The sequence below is a fragment of the Rattus norvegicus genome, chromosome 9 (assembly GCF_021556685.1).
Source record: "Rattus norvegicus strain SHRSP/BbbUtx chromosome 9, alternate assembly SHRSP_T2T, whole genome shotgun sequence".
In the NCBI taxonomy this organism is placed as follows: domain Eukaryota; kingdom Metazoa; phylum Chordata; class Mammalia; order Rodentia; family Muridae; genus Rattus; species Rattus norvegicus.
Window position 1 is genome coordinate 53,556,608 of NC_141542.1, and position 16,564 is coordinate 53,573,171.

General features: G+C 42.8%; 1 protein-coding gene across 2 annotated transcripts in view; it reads right to left on the reverse strand.

Annotated features, from left to right (window-relative positions):
* Positions 1-16,564, reverse strand: part of Uggt1 (UDP-glucose glycoprotein glucosyltransferase 1) — a 113,222-nt gene that overhangs the window by 32,125 nt on the left and 64,533 nt on the right. Inside the window, exons 18-26 of one of the 2 annotated variants that reach the window (NM_133596.2) lie at positions 14,921-15,085; positions 10,749-10,869; positions 9,186-9,284; positions 8,369-8,392; positions 7,809-7,903; positions 6,532-6,738; positions 5,716-5,847; positions 5,046-5,176; positions 1,761-1,856 (exon numbers count right to left, since the gene is read on the reverse strand). In NM_133596.2, the coding sequence (NP_598280.1) occupies positions 1,761-1,856; positions 5,046-5,176; positions 5,716-5,847; positions 6,532-6,738; positions 7,809-7,903; positions 8,369-8,392; positions 9,186-9,284; positions 10,749-10,869; positions 14,921-15,085 (1,070 nt within the window). The remainder of the gene's footprint in view (positions 1-1,760; positions 1,857-5,045; positions 5,177-5,715; positions 5,848-6,531; positions 6,739-7,808; positions 7,904-8,368; positions 8,393-9,185; positions 9,285-10,748; positions 10,870-14,920; positions 15,086-16,564) is intronic. The other variant, XM_087564676.1, reaches the window with a different exon arrangement.

Sequence of the window (16,564 nt, forward strand, 5' to 3'; positions counted from 1 at the left end):
AGGAACATGGCCAGCAAAGCATGCAGCTAGAGGTAGGTCACCTGCTCTCCAGGGACACTGCACGTGGGCGTGCTCAGGTATACACATGGTGAAACACCCATACTCAAAAATTTAAATTAAATGTTTTGAAAATAAAAATCACACCTACATTCTATAGCGAGAGGCAAAAGACTCAAGGAAGTAAGACACAGAGGACAAACAGTACAAACTGACACCACCATGCACTTGATGTACCGGGGAGAGAAAACTGTAGAATGTCCAAATGGGACAGGACATCATATATTCCCACTGAATGGATAAAGCAAAGGTCCAAGAACACTGCTCTCCCAAATCACTGAGGGATCTCGCTAAGAGGCAGACACTGACGCTATCGGCCTGCTGTAGGTGGAAGACAATGAAGCAGGCTCCCAGACAATGACCTGCTGCTGGCCGGTCTAAGGCTCACACTAAGTAAGGACTCATAGAACTGATGGTGTAGTCATTTTTACTTGAAGCAGAAATAATGACTATTTTTATATAACAATTAAATGGGATTTATTTGATTAAAGCAAGTTTCAGGCATATTGAAAAACTGGAAACAAAAAGATCCATATGATGAGCTGAAGGGATAAAAACCTTTGTAAAAAAAGGGTCTGGAGAGATGGCTCAGCAGTTAAGAGTGCAAGCTGCTTTTGCAGAGGACCTGAGTTTGTTTGCAGCCCCTATATCAGCTATGTCACAACCACCTCTGATTCCAGTACCAGGGAGGACTGTCAGCTGGTGGCCTCCACAGGTACTGCACACATGTGCACACACCCACACAGACACATAATTACAAATGAGATGAGTAAATATTTTAAATGAACAGCCAGAACAGATGTTTCAGGTTCTCCAGAAAAACAAACTAGTCCAATATTAAGGGAATAGCCATACTGTGGGGCTCCACAGATACCCTGGGCCTTTAAGAAGTCACTGCCATAAGAGAAAGGGGCAGGGGAGGGGGGTACAGAAGACTTTCAGATTAAAGGAGACTCAAGACATGCGGATAACTGTAATGTGTGGTCAGGGACATCAGGGAATCTGAGCAGAAGTTTATATTAGCATCACTGGATGAAGGTCACATGTGATCAGTAGTGGGGATCAAGTCTCCATATGCTAACACTTTAGAGAGTTTATAACATGTCAGCAATAAGTTTTCAAATGCTAGAAAAAAAGATGTGAGTACATGTGTGTGCAAATATGCAGACAAATAGATGTAGTGTGTGTATGCACGTTGTACACACAGAAAACACTGAATGCGACACACTCATAACTGGTAAATCTGGACTACAGACGTGCAGGTTAGACAGGAGGCACATCTATAATGGTGAAGATAGCTACAGACACATGGTTGTTCTTCATCTATTCATACATTTCATACATATTCAAGACATTTTCATATCCTAAGTCTATTTTTTCTTGGGAAACAATGGGTTTGTTAAATAATAATAATAACAAGAAACAAGTATTTAAGTGGTATATTTAAGCAATCCAATTACTCCTGAATATCAGGAAATTATAGCTGGTTATTTCATTAAATGCTATTTTCATTAAAAGGGTATGAACACAATTACTTCAAGTCTATCTAGAAGTACCATCTCTTACAAACGGAATTTTACATATGAAACTTCATTTCATTTCTCTAACAATGTATACAGAAACCTTATCTGGGAAAATGAAGGATGTGAGAGGAAGGAAGCCTCGGGGTTCAGGACTGTGTGTGAGTTCTGCATCCACTGTACCTGTGCTTATCTTCAAAGAACTGGTACTCGATCCTCGCCTCTCCTTTGGGTTGCGCTGACAGGAGAGCATCCACCTTCATTACCAAATCACTGGCCCTAAAAGATGAAGACACCAAACCTTAGCATCCCTTTATCTGCAGATTTTCTAATTACTGTTTAACTGTATCAGCCTGAACTCAGAATTCATGCCAACAAGGTGGTTTCAAAGAGGCATGGACTCAGTTCCAAAAAGAAAGGCACGATTCTGCAATTAGCTTGGTCATGTCTGGAGTGCTACTTTTTTCTGCATGTGAGGAACAAGAGCGACCTACTCCACTCGGCTCTAGTAAGCACCGGACTGGCTAACCTGCTGGCACCTGGCTGGGGCCTGGTTTAAACAATGTAACGCTATTGCCTTTAGGACTGCTGTACCAAAATCCATTAACCTAACCAGCTAGCCAACATGTATGTCAGTTATGACTTCAATATCAGAATCAGCATTAAGGTGTGCAATTAAAAAAAAAAAAAAACCACCTGTGAGCTGGGGTTGACAGCGGCTGTCTAGTATTTGTGAGTGCCTATCTATCTAGTATTTCTGGGTTTGTTCCTAGCAGGGGAAGAAACAAAAACTGTCGTGATTTGTTTTTATGAAACCATCTCTTGACATCCAAGACTGAATAAACTTTTGGCAAACCTCACAGCAAAGTCAATAACACCCTGTGAGATCAGCTAGGAAGAGGTGTTTAGGCTACTATCCGACTATGCACTCAGACCTTTTAAGTTCAACCTGCCTTTAAGAGAACAATGCAATCTTAATTGCCTTGGATTTCCTATGCAAGCAGCTTTTACAACCCAAGCTAAAATATAGCTTTACTCTAACATGCCCCTGACCCAAAGGTAGGTAGGTAAATAGATATGTGTGTGTGTGAGTGTGTGTGTGTTTGTGTGTATGTGTTTGTGTGTGAGTGTGTGTGTGTGAGTGTGTGTGTGAGTGTGTGTATGTGTGAGTGTGTGTGTGTGTGTGTGTGTGAGTGTGTGCATTTGCTGAAACAGCGACAGATTGTAAGCAACCTTATACTACAAACACCCGCCATAAATAACTGTTGGAAGCAACGTGTGGTCTAGGCAGGTAACACCTGCTGCGTTTTCTACCCTGGGTACTTCCTGTACCCTACTTCTTCCTGTAACACTTTATAAAGAATTACTCATTATTTCCCATGCCATACTTTCTGTGTGGTTTAATAAATACAGAGGAAAGCCCTCTGTTAGGGGAAGGCAGACAAAGGGACAGATAGAGACCAAACACAGACACAGACACATAGACACACACACACACACACACACACACACACACACACACACACGCCAGACACACTACAGATGGCCCAGTAACCACAAACTACATAGAGATGGAGGATACAGGAAAAGAAATAGAGAATTCAAACTTAGGCTCACCCTTGGTCAAATTAATCCAAGAAGTACTTTGTTCTCATCCCTTAGTGCAACATCGATCCATTTTGGTGCCTCTGAGGTTCTTTAATGTGTTACCAGACATAAAACAAAACAAAACAAAACTCCCTGTTTTACCTACCCCCTCTACTTAAAAATGTTAATTACATTTATTTGTATACATGTGCACGGGCTCTTACATGTGTGCAGAGGTCAGAGGTCAATTCTGAGAGTCCGTTCTCTCTGCCCACCATATGGGTCCCAGGAATCAACTGTGGTAGTCATGTTTGGCAGCGGGTACCTGTAGTCCCTGACTATCTCACTGGTCTGCCAGGAAAACCATTCAAAAGCAGCTGTGCTGGACTTCAACTATAACCAAGGTTGCACATTTTCTCTTTGAACCAAATAATCCCACTGTTAATCATCTGTTCCACCTCCCAGGATCAGCTGTGAATACTTGTGGCCACAGAGCAGGCAACTTCCTGTACATCACCAAACACCAGATCAGAGAGTGTCCAGCCAAGGCTCAGAAAGCTACCCAGGAGCAGGGGACTACTCCAAATACAGCGGCCCTGGGGAATGTTTCATAGGCAGGCAAAGGCCACCACGCATGAGCCACTGAGGGAAGAGGGAACCACTGTATCTTGGCCTCAGCACTGAGCCAAATAAAAAGAACTTTTTCTCAGTCTAGAAAAGTAGCTCAGGGGTAGAAAACTTCCCAGTATGTATGTGGATGTATGGTGGTCCATAGCACCACCAGCCACGATCCCCCATAATCTTCCCATATCACATGGCAAAAGGGCTACTGTGACAGCAATCAAAGACAACACATTACAAAAAGATGCAGTGTGACAACACATGAAAAAGATGAGGGAAAAAAGAACTTTAAGTGCTTTATATTGTCCAAGTATGAATCAAATGGCATTACACAGAGTCAAAGGGCAACTATGGGAATAGGGAAAACACTTTCAAATCATGGCTCTGATAAGGAACTGACAGCCAGAATATAAGGAATGCCCACAATTAAATAAGAAAACCAAAGAACCTGGTTAAAGTGATGCAAAGACTAGAATAGACATTTGCCGAAGATACACAGTGGCCAATGCTGTCTGTGCATGAGAACAGTACCTCAGGGGCACCACTGAGCTGTAAGACGACATCACTCCACTCTGTGAGGGTGGACAGTTACTGCTTAAAAAGAAAAACAAACAAACCCACAAACCAGAAGTGCTGGTGGGAGGAGAGAGACTGAACCCGGGAGCAGTGTTGTTAGGAATGGAGATGCCACTGGACAACACTATAGCAGGTCCTTAACACATTAAACCAATGTATCCTCATGGACATGCCTGTGTGACATCTAATGCACAAAGGACAACACATAGCGTGTAGAAATGGATGGAAGTGAAACAGTAAAAGACAGTAGTTGATAAGAATGCTAAAACAGTGAATATCACAAGCCAGCCACAGCCAACTCACCATCGTCTGCTAGAGCAACAACTTGGTTTCCCACACACAGAGGAGGAAAGAAGCACGCATTCCCCCCTACCACCATGAAACTGTGAACCAAAGAACCAGCCGACAGTCCCAACCCGGGCATCTACAGGAAGCAGACTCAGGCTTTTGCTTCTGCATATGTTTCAACATTTCCAGATTTGAAGTGGAGAAATAATTCAGAAACACAAGTGATGTGAGCGATGTTAAGTAAAACTAGAAATACACCCACTGACTTGGTGGTGTAATTGACAATCCATAGCCCTCACTTTGACCAGTGAAAGACTCAGTGACATGAACTAGCCTCTAACTGGAACACAAGTTTTACCACTTGTTTCTAACTCATTACTAAGTATGAAAACTTACACATCTTCTTCTACGCGAAGCTGTTGGATATGAGACTTGATTTTCTGTCCCGATGTTTTCAGAATGATATTTTCCAGGAGGTGGAAATCATCTTGGTTGAAGAGCTCACTGTCCTCCAGTGGCCCAATGATCTGTGAGGTAAGGAGGAGGAGGGCAGAGCTGCAGGGCAGCAGTCATTGCTCCTGGGAAGCCTCTGCCGGGCTGGGACCTAACACAGCAAGCACCTTACAACTCCTGCCCTGAAGCATGACTAGAATGAACAATGCCTCTAACATTTACCCATCAATCCCTCAGACCCCGGAGCCTGCGTGTTCCACATTAACCTAAGCAGGCTGGCATGAGATTGCAGTGCTGTCTGCATCAGTTCTCAGCAGACAACAGTGAGATCTACTTTGTAAGCAGCCATCCTGATCTGAGAGCCCTACACTTACTATTATGTCCCAGTGTCTAGACACAAATAAACATCAGGCAACACCCCACAGGGCTGCATCAGAAGCACACTTTCTTGGAAGGACAGGACAGAACTCTGTGCCAGCACTGAGAGGCCTCAAGAGGCCTTGGCAGCCATCAGGAGGGCCGCTCTAGTACAGCCCAAGGGAGGCTCAGAGAGCCAGAAATCCAGAGAGCCAGAGACCCGTGAAGGCGAGCTCGCAGCCCAGCAAGTCCTCACCCTTCCGTTGCTGATCACCACTCTCTGTCCCTTCTTCAGTTTCAGAACATCCCTGCAGTACAGGGCATGAGACAAAATGAAATCCATTCTGGAAGACTCAAAGACCTCTTTAAAAAGACTGACATCCATGCCCTAGGAAGTAATCATTTTTAAGGAAAGTCACTGTTATTAAGCCAACCACACAACCAAGTGCTAACAACGAGTAAACTGCAATGTGCTTTGGTGAAAAGTAAGAGCTATGTTTCCCGATTAAGACAACTTTAGTTCTTCCTTTACTCATCTTTCTTCCCTCCTCATGAACTCCTCACCCCCGTTTCCTGTTTTCTGATTTGTTTACCTGCCCATCTATTCTCAGCAACTTTTTTTTTTAGCATTTTTAAATCTGTTAACTTGAGGTGACAGCCATTTCCTCTAACAGAAACTCAATATACTTGTGATTTTATCAGAAATTTTCAAACTACAAAACAGTAAAAAATAAAGTAACATCAAACCATTGAATAAACACAGGCTTTCGGAGGAAAAAACAGCTGATCTTCTAACTCATAAGCATCTTAAATCTGTTTTTTTACTTTATAAATAAACCAAATATTATCTTTAAGATTATACAAAGTGGCACAAACTTTTAAAATAAGCATCCTGAAACCAAAGCAAGTCTAAAAGTAAAATGCAACATGACAAAATTATTTACTAAGATTCTAACTCAACAACAACAAAATTACCCTGAGATGCAGAAACAAGTAGACACCCAATTATGAACAGGGTCTATCTGCCCAGGGGAGAAGCTATCAGGCTATCCTCGAAACCTGCGAGCCTTACCCCGACAGAGAATTCCCCAATGTCCACTCCTGCGGCCAGGGCCTCTGCCGTCTCCTCTTTGACCATCTTGGTGATGAAGTTCTTAGCAGAGTTGGAGGTCTGTGTCTGGAGAGCTGCCCAGATGGCTCTGGAGACGGGGGTGCTTGAGTCACTTATCTCTCGGCTGGGGTTATTGATCATACTTATCCTAACATTGTTACTGGTTTTCTATTCACAAAAGAAGGGGAGATGAGAATTACATGCTATATGGTATGAACTTTAAAGGTAACACTGACCAGGCATGCTGGCACACACTTTTTATCTTAGAACTCAGGAGGCAGAGGCAGGCAGATATCTGAAAATTCAAGGCCAGCCTGGGCTACACAGTCAGACCAAATTTACATTAGTTATGTTCCATAATAGCAAGGTCTCTTCTAAACATTTTCAGTAGCTGTCTATATTAAAAATAAAATTCAGGTGATATGTACGGTCGAGTCTGCTAAACCCTGTATAAACTGGCCCCAGTCTTCCTTTCCAGCTTCATTTCTATAAATACAGCAGACACCATAGACCAACAAGAGTTAGTCTTTCCTCAGCATTTATACTCTGAATGCATTCCATCTTTTAAAACATGAGCCTTTCTTTAGGCCCTGTGCATCCATCTTTATTTCCTTGCCTTTTCACATGCCAGCAGCAAGGCCTGGGTAGCGGCCGACTATCTAACAAAACAGGACTAGACAGAGAAGATGGGGGACTTAGGCTGGGAACGCAAGCTGCACAGCGAGATGGCTCAGCTAGTAAAGACACTGCTGGCTTCCAGCCGAGACCTGAATTCAATTCCTATGACCCATGGGGTGCAAGGGAAGCACTTTCTATAAGACGTCTTTTCTGACCTCCACATATGCAGCATGTCATGCATGTGTCTTTTCCCATAATAAATGAGTGAGTGTATGTATGTATGTATGTATGATGTATGTATGTATGTATGGAGGGGAGGGGGGACAGAGATCCAGGGCTGGAGAGATGGCTCAGCCTCACATTCAGCCTCTCTTCATGTCATAGTTCTTGGCGAGCTCCCTGCAGCAGGAACATGTACAGCATGCAGAAAATCCCGCGTTGAGGATCTCCTTATGTTTCCCTTAAAGGATATCCCCTTAAGTGAAGCTAGGCTCTACAGACGTAGACCTCTTTTCTTAGGAGCTGAAACCCTCTGAAGACACTATGCTCCTTTTCCTCAGCACACGAAGTACTAGAAACACCACCTGATTCCCCTCCCAGAGTGAATCTGAGACACTTGCCTGATGTTTAATGGCGTCATATAATAACTGCCGCCCAGAAGGGCTATCAAAATCTCCAACAATCCAAAAAGTCACTGGCCTAATAAAGGAATCATCTGTAGAAAAACAAGAACAAACTCACTAGAAGGAAAAAGAGATGGTCTATGTTGCAACATTAAAATTAGGCCAAAGGATTTCTGAAAAACATGCACAAAGAAGAACAAGAAAATGACTGGTAGATAGAGACAGAAAACAAAAAGTAACGGAATATCTCTACTAACATGAAGCAGAGTGATCGCCCAAGCAGCTCGGTAAGAAACTAGGAGCATGCATTGATTAACTGTCCTGTGATCTGGGGATCTGTTAGCATTCACAATGAAACATGTGGGCAACGCAATGTAGCCTCCAATGGTGTTAATTTACAACTTTCTGAGAGGTCTGCAAACATGTACATTGTTTATCTATGCTCTGTTACCCACAGGTTTCAGAAACATCACAATGGATGTCAATACATTCTGAATAACAATGGTCTGAAACCATACAAACTAATTATGAAAATGAAGGGAACATTCTGGAGTTACCATAGATTTCCTTGGAGGACATTCCTGGACAAAGGCAAAAAAATAAAAATAAAAAATAAAAATAAATAAATAAAAGGGAGAGAGAGCAGAAGAAAAGAGAAGGTCATTTGTATGTGATTAAAGTCAGCACTCAGACACAGCTAACAGGACTGTGGGGCTTCTGCTCTAGCTCCCGCCATGTTCAAGATCTGAGACGCCTCAGAAACAAAATCTTTGGGAAGCACAGCAGACTAATTGTGGGAGCTTATATAGCCTTGGGAAACCAGATGCTCTGAGGGAGACCACAGCTGGATAAAATTAGTTGTCTTAATGACAACTGGGACTTCTGGGAGTGGCAAGATTTACTAGACCTACTCTGGAAGGATAATAATGTCAACCCCGCCAGGAATGACCTGCCTGCAGATGAGAACAGTGACTTTAGACAAGTGTAGCTTAACTAAGTAACTGCATAAAATCACTTTAACCAATCACACAAGGCTCTCTAGAATCCAGTTTATAAGTTAGTTCTAGAGTAAAAAGTAACCCTAGGATGTAACTAAAGAGCCAGGCAAAACCATTTGATAGGATGTTCTCCATTTTGAATCACAAAGGGCTTTTCCTATTGATTTTAATGATAAGCATAAAATTTAAAGAAAATAGTTGAATTTTTAGAGACATAAACAGAACTATATTTTAAAATGTTTTTTCTATACTTGCATTATAAGCAAAAATTAATACAGGAAGTAATTTCTTTTCCCAAGACAGTTAGATGGAGTTTATTTGTAAATACTAAATAAAGAATGAACAAGAGGGACCCAGTTAAGCCCTAGTGGATTACCTTTTTTTGTCAGATAGTTCATACTGTTGGCAATAGCAGCAGTCTTGCCCCGAGAGTCCAAGGCAGAAAATCTGGCAAAGTCATCCACATAAAAATTATCTGGGGGGAAAAAAGGAAAAACGGAAACAGACATATAATTACAACAGCAGGTTCCAGACAAGTCCTAGAGGTTTCTTTGTCTTGCTGGCCCTCAACGACGCTACTGTTTGACTAAGATGGTCAACTCCTGACCGGGAGTGCTTGGGGAACAGGATCTGTAATCTGTAGTCAGGTTTGAGGCAGGCAGGTGTTGACGCTGTGGGGATGGCAGCAGCTGCAGCAGCAGTGAAAGAGCTGCAAAGGTTTTCCACTGGTGGGATTCAAACGGCCACTAAATGTTGGTGGGACTATGTCAAGTGAGAGAGTCAAGCTTTTTGTTCATTAAATGATTGATGAAATCTGAATCCAAAGACTGCTTCTGAGGAGAAGATGCAGCAGCTCTGCTGGAGCACACAGGAGATTCTGAAAGGCTTATGCCAAAGCTCTAGGATGGACTTAAGTTTTCTAGAGAGCATTAGCTCAATGACCGTCTGTCTGTCTGTCTGTCCGTCCCCTGGTCAGTCCCACTGAAGCTCCTTAAACACATAATCCTTTAAGGCAAAGGGGAGGTCCCTAGAAGGCAGAGCAGCCGCCTGTTGCAGAATTGCTTCCAAGGGGTTGGGGTTTTGATTTACAGCATCTTGGTAAGGTTGAGCAAGCAGCTGGGCTTCGTTGTAAGCCTTTAGCCTGTGCCTTAACAGCACGAGAAACATGGCTGCCCACAAGTTTGTGCCTTTTGAATTTTATTTGCAGAACTCATGAATTGACATTTTCCTCTTGGGGAAGTTCCATCAAAGCTGCCCTCAGAGCTAAGCTCACATATGACAGGAAGAAGTTAAAGTTAGGGACTTCACTGAGGGACTGTCGTACGGGAATTTTGACAGGCTAAAATGTTGGAAAGACAGAAGTACCCTTGAAGTTCTTGGAAGTGAATTAAGGTCAATGGGGAATTAAATTCTCGGGGCTCTGTAAGTAGTCTCCAGCACCCAGATCTCCATCTCTGTGAGCGTCACAAGCCACCCCCTCTCCTCTGGCAGCCTCCGCACCCCACCTTAAACTCCTCAGAGTGCCACCCAGGCTCCTACAGCCACCTCCACAGCTGCAGCTTCCTCCTGGGGGCGTGGACCATCATACACTTACTGTGCCCAGCCAGACCTCCATTTTTAAATTAAGATTATTTTTATTTTATGTGTTTTTTTTAAGTGTATGTTTTGACTGCATGAATGTGTATTTGAGTCTGGCGCCTCTGGAGACCAGAGAGGGAGCCGCTCCCCACACCCGAGTCCTCTGCAAAAGCAGTAAGTACTTCTCACCACCGAGCCATCTCTTCAGTCCCTGAATTTATCTTTTGTAGAAGGAAATGCTTGTGAGTTTAGAAGCATAGATCATAATTTTGAGCTATCTTCTTAATATTATAATCTAGTAAATATAAGAATGTGAAACACAAAGCCAAAAGCCAAAAGTTGTTGCTGAATTGCTCCTTACTGCTTGCTGTTAGATCCAGATACTCTCGCTTAGCTGTCAAAATCCTAGAGTTGATTCTTGGAACAACATTCGGCTGATTCATGATGTACTCTACCACGTCTTGATCATGTGACAGTTCACCCTGTATGAAAAGAGAAACAGAATGGGCAGGAGTTTAGTTAAAGGAGAATCAGCAATGACAATCACTAGAAATAGAAAGTTAGTAGATTTGTAACAGCTGGTTGTATGGGCACAGCTAAAGACAGATGTTCATGTGAGCCCAGTAACAGGCCCAGCAGTATGGCTGCATACACACATAGTGCCTCCCTCTGTAGCCCACACTGGGATGTCAGGAACATTCTTTGAAAGACAGGAGGCTCAGAACAAGACAGCTAAGACATCGTTCCCCTGGTAGGAGACACACAGCCACTGTGTGGAGCCACTGCTCTCTTTCCTCCCTCACATGGGCTCTGGGAAATCAAACTCAGGTTGCTAGACTGGCCAGCAAGCTCCTTACCCACTGAGCCATCTTGCCAGCCCTTGAATTCATTTTTATGAGGCATAAAGTAAGGGCCAAATGTTGTTCTGCAGTAAGTTGATATAGAGTTTTTCAAGAACTGTCTGTTTAAAAGACCAGAAATAGGGCTGGAGAGATGGCTCAGAGGTTAAGAGCACTGACTGCTCTTGCAGAGGCCCTGAGTTCAACTCCCAGCAACCACATGGTGGCTCACAGCCATCTGTAATGGAACCTGATATTCCGGCGTGTCTGAAGACAATGAGAGTGTACCATGTATTTACATAAAACAAACAAATAAATCTTTAAAAAGACCAGGAATAAAATTTTATTTATTCGGTTTTTGTTGTTGTGTTGTTTGTTTGTTTGTTTGTTTGTTTTGGGGGGATTAAGACAAGTGTTGTTGTATAAATATAAAAAAATAAAAAAAGTATCACTGCCTTTTATCCCCCACTAGGTCTACACCACAGTGCCCCAAGGTATCTGCTGGATATCTTAATTCTCAGTCATCAAAGCCTCTCACCCACTTTGCTCTATCCCATATCACACTGCCAAAGGCCTCTCTCTGAGCCTGGCAGCAATCTCTCTACCTATCTAGTTCCCAAGGCAGATTTCCATGCCAGAAACACACATCCCAACTCTGTGGTGGCCCAGACCAGTCACCCCACACTCCATTACACTTCAATCAACACATGAAAGACCACAAAACACAATAACTTTTGACCCAATTAATAAGATATAATTGCCCACCTAAACATACAAAGCCCTGTACACATCCATCCCTTAAGAACATTCATAACAACCTGTAAAGGTCCAGCATGGAATCTTAATGTCAGCCCCCATATTGTCTCCGCCAACTCTCTCCTTCTCCTCTTCCTTCAAACTTTTCTCCCACCCATCCTTCCTTCTCATCCAATGACAGGCCTCATTCTATCTTGTACCTGCCTCACCTGTGACATCATCCCACAGACAGGGTTCCTCTGTGAAGCCCTGCTCTCCTGGAACTTGCTCTGTAGGCCAGGGTGGCCTTGAACTCAAGAATCTATCTCTGCCTCCTGAGTGCTGGGCTCAAAGGCATGCACCACTAAACTCATAAATTTTTAAAATAAGTAGATTTGTTCTAAGTGTCACTGTATACATACAAAAAATCTTCAGAGACTGGGTATAGTAACACATACTATTAAACCTAGCACTCAAGGGCAGACAGCTCTCTGTGAGTCCAAGGCAAACCTGGGCTGTGTAGCAAGTTCCAGGTCAACCTGTGCTACTGACACTGTCTGGAAAACAGTTATCAGGGCTACGGAGATGGCTCAGTAGGTAAAGAGCTGGATGGACCAACCTGGTAACCTGAGTTTGACTCCCCAGAACCTGTGGAAAGGTGGAAAGAGAGACATGACGCCACACAGCTGTGTTTGGTTTCCACACACATGCTGTGGCAGGTACATCTCCAAAACATTAGTAATAAATGAAAAAAAAAATAAACTAATTCAAAATAGGTCCAAGGCTTACCCTAAAGATTCGCAAGCATGAAGGTCTTAGAAGAAACCACTAGGGAAAATCTTAACAGGAGACAGGCAATGATTTAGCAGTGTTTTCTTGGATCAAACAACGAAAGTAGAAAACACAAGAAAAGAATGAACTAAAACCATCAGAGTGGAAACATCTGTGCAACGATGGCCGTTGTTCAGCGTAGAGGGCTGGAGCGCAGGTCAGACGGGGAGTGCTCACCCAGCATGCACCAAGCTCTAGCCTCAGTGCGGAGCTCTATGAACAGGACGTGGTTGACAGCAGGATTGTCCAAGACACCAAGAGATACCAACCCTCTAAACAGCCCAAGAGATGAGTGGGTAACAGTGAACACACACACACACACACACACACACACACACACACACACACACACACAATCAACCAACCACCACCAACAACAACAACTTTCCCAAAACTCAGAAAATTAACTACATGCCTGCAAAATTCTGAGGTACCTTTACTGAAGAGAAGCCTGAATCCTGGTAGGAAAGTGGTCTTTAGGACATTTTAATTTGCTCTATTATAATTTACCTCTCTCTAACTAACAAAACCCTTAACAGACCAACAGATCACCCAAAAAAAAAAAAAATGTAGAGTTCCCAGGACTCTTTTTATTTGAGCTGAGTCACATTTCAGTAGCTTTTCCCTGGGATATTTGCAGATACAATTAAGAAAAATTATTATACACCAAATAGACTGAATTGCAGCTGATCAAATAATAAAGAGCTGGAGAAGGGGAAGTTCCATTTTCTGAAGCTCTCCAGAATCTGAAGCATGATATCCACCGGAACACACACGCCCAAGAAAGTCCACAGGGAGCCCTCAACCCTGATGACTAATCTTGATAGTCTATGCAAGCAGTAACTGAAGGCTACCATTGGGGTGTGACAGAGTGAGTGTTTCCTTAGCATACACAGGGCCCGAGATTCAACCCCCACCACCAAACACACAGACACAAAAGGCAGCTAAGATCAGCTGAGGACTCAAGCCACTCCCTAGTGTGAACCAACAGAGATACTTGGAAAAATACTTTCGATCTATACACTTAAGAAAAATGTGTTCACTTACTAGCGAATCAGTATGCTAAGTAAGCAGATACTGCAGAGTTCACACACAGCAAAGAATCTTCTTAAGATTAAACCAAGAACAGCTGCAACATCAACAAACAGCACAAGAAGGAAAACTCCCTTACAGGGTGAAGGCTCAAGCCCAAGAGTTATTACAGCTGACATGTCCAATTATAAAGAGAAAAACACAACAGTCAGAGAAAAAATATACACACACTCGAAACAACAACAAAAAGAAGTAGCTAATAGATACCATTCTTGAAAAACCCAAATGGTAGACGTAAACACAGGGAACCTAAATAATCTGTATTAGCATACTTCAACAACAACGAAAACATGGTTATGAACCTAATTGTAAAACTCATGATTACCAAATAAATAAAGTCAATAAAAAATAAAATATGTAAAAGAATCAATTAAAACGTTAGAGTTACAAAGAGCTGATGGCACACATCTATCATCCTACTACTCTCTGACAGCAGAGGCAAGAGGATTGCAAGTTTAAGGACAGTCCAGACTACATGGAGAGACTTGGTCTCAAACAAACAAAAAAGCAGGTCAAGTGGGCCTCAGAAGACTGAGGTTGAAGACTGGCAAGTGAAGCCCAGACTAGGCTAACACAGAAGCTCTGTCAACATACACACACGTGCGTGCACACGCATACACGCATACACACACACACACACACACACACAAGCATGCACAAGCATACACACACAAAATGACTGATGGGGGTATAGGTGGGCAGTCAAGGAGGGAGGAAAGGAGGCAAGCAAAGAAAATACACATAACTGACAGTCACCGAGGGTTCATTATCAGACTAGCAGACAGAATAAAAACCTGACCCTGACTAGCCTGAAAGTCACTATGTGGACCAAGCTGACCCCAAACTCATCTGTGCCTGTACCTGTGCCCCTCTCTCTCTGCCTCTCTGCCTCTCTGCCTCTGCCTCTGCCTCCTAATGATAGAATTGAAAGTGTGCCTAGCCACGCCCTAGTAAGATTATTTAACTAAGGAACTCGACCTAGAAGCTCCAAGTATAAGCCATCGGCTTCCAAAGCTGGTGTGAAAATATTACTCACCAAATACACGGCTCTTTGGAAGAAGGTGGTCGTCTCCAAGATCTTGTGCATTGTGATGGTTTCCAGCTCGTCGGGGTCTAACTGCTCCTTTTCAAAGGGCATCCCATTGAACAAGACAACAGGCAAGGGGCCTACACCAGTCTGCTCATAGTAGCCTCTGGCTTCCTAGAAAACAAAGGACACAAACAAAACAAAACCATATCTTCTTACATGCCTGTTTAGATTTAAAAAAAAATTAGCAGGGTGATCAAGATAACTTAGTAGGTAAAGACACTTTCATCATAGCCCACAGACTGAACTTGATCTCCAGAACCCATGAAACAGCCTCTACAAAGTTGTTGTCTAACCTCCATAGGCACACAATAATAATAAAAATAAATTCTGAAATAGAACAGAAGGGCTAGAGAGACAACGCAGTCTCGCAGAGCACCTGAGTTCTGTTCCCAGCACACATGGTGGCTCACTACCTAGGACTGCAGCTCCTGCGGATCAGACGCCCTCTATTAGCCAGTGATCTCTGGTACACAAATGGAACGCATACTCACAAATATACACACACAATAAATAAATATTTAAAAAACACCACAACCAACAAAAACTAGAAATATAACAAGAAATGACTAAAGTTTTTTTTTTAAGGGGTAGGGAAACCTTCCACTTAGTAAGTTAATTCTTAAGAGAGTGGTATCACGGTTAATACCTTACTTGATAAGTGTGAAATTAAATTACTGAGTTCTAAGAAACAAAAAAATCTTTATAGACTATGGAGTGTGTACATGTTTATCTATATGTGCGGAAGGCCCTCCAGTCTTCTAAAACCCTATCTGCAAGTGTTGAGAGAACATTCATTCCCCTTTACACTACAGAGCTTACTGACAGCCATCAGGGTCAAGCCCAGAAGGCCAACGGGTCCCCAGAGAACTGCTAACACAGTAGTAGCTGAAAAAGAAACAAAATGCCCAAGCTGAGCGAAATGGGCAAGCCGGGTCTACTGCAGGCTGAGCTCCCACTGCAGCCAGCCTCTAGGCGTCGGCTACCAGTGGCCAGCAGAGGGACTCTTTCCACTCTTTCCACACTAGGCTGGCTGCTAAAGGGAACTGATTCTTGTAGTTCCTGCCAACCTCCATGTCCAACTTTTGAAGTTACAACTAGTGCTTCTTCAAGTCAAGTATTTTCTAACGCCTCTTACAATGCAAAGACAAATGTTGTTTTGGTTATAGGTATGTAAGTATGTACTAACTGGTCACAAAGTACTTAGGTTTCTGTCACCTCACAAAAAGCTGAAGTCTTCTCTTCTTCCTTGACTTCCTACATGCTGGGATTGAAGGTGTTCACCACCACATTCAGATAGTTATTACATTTCTTAAAACATACCCATTTAGAGACTCAACAATGATGTAAAATCAATACGATACATGATGCCCTATAACTGCCTCCTGGTTCTATACTTCTAATAGGTTTTATCCAGAACACACATCATATAAGCACAATTATTATATTATGAAAAAGTTATTGTTTCCAGCTTTAAAGTTAACATACAAGTTTTTTAAAAAGTACTTTCTGAAATAGACTCACTTTTCAAAGACTGACAAGTGAGGCCGGGTGTGGTAGCAGCAATCCTTTAATCCTAGCACACACAGCTGA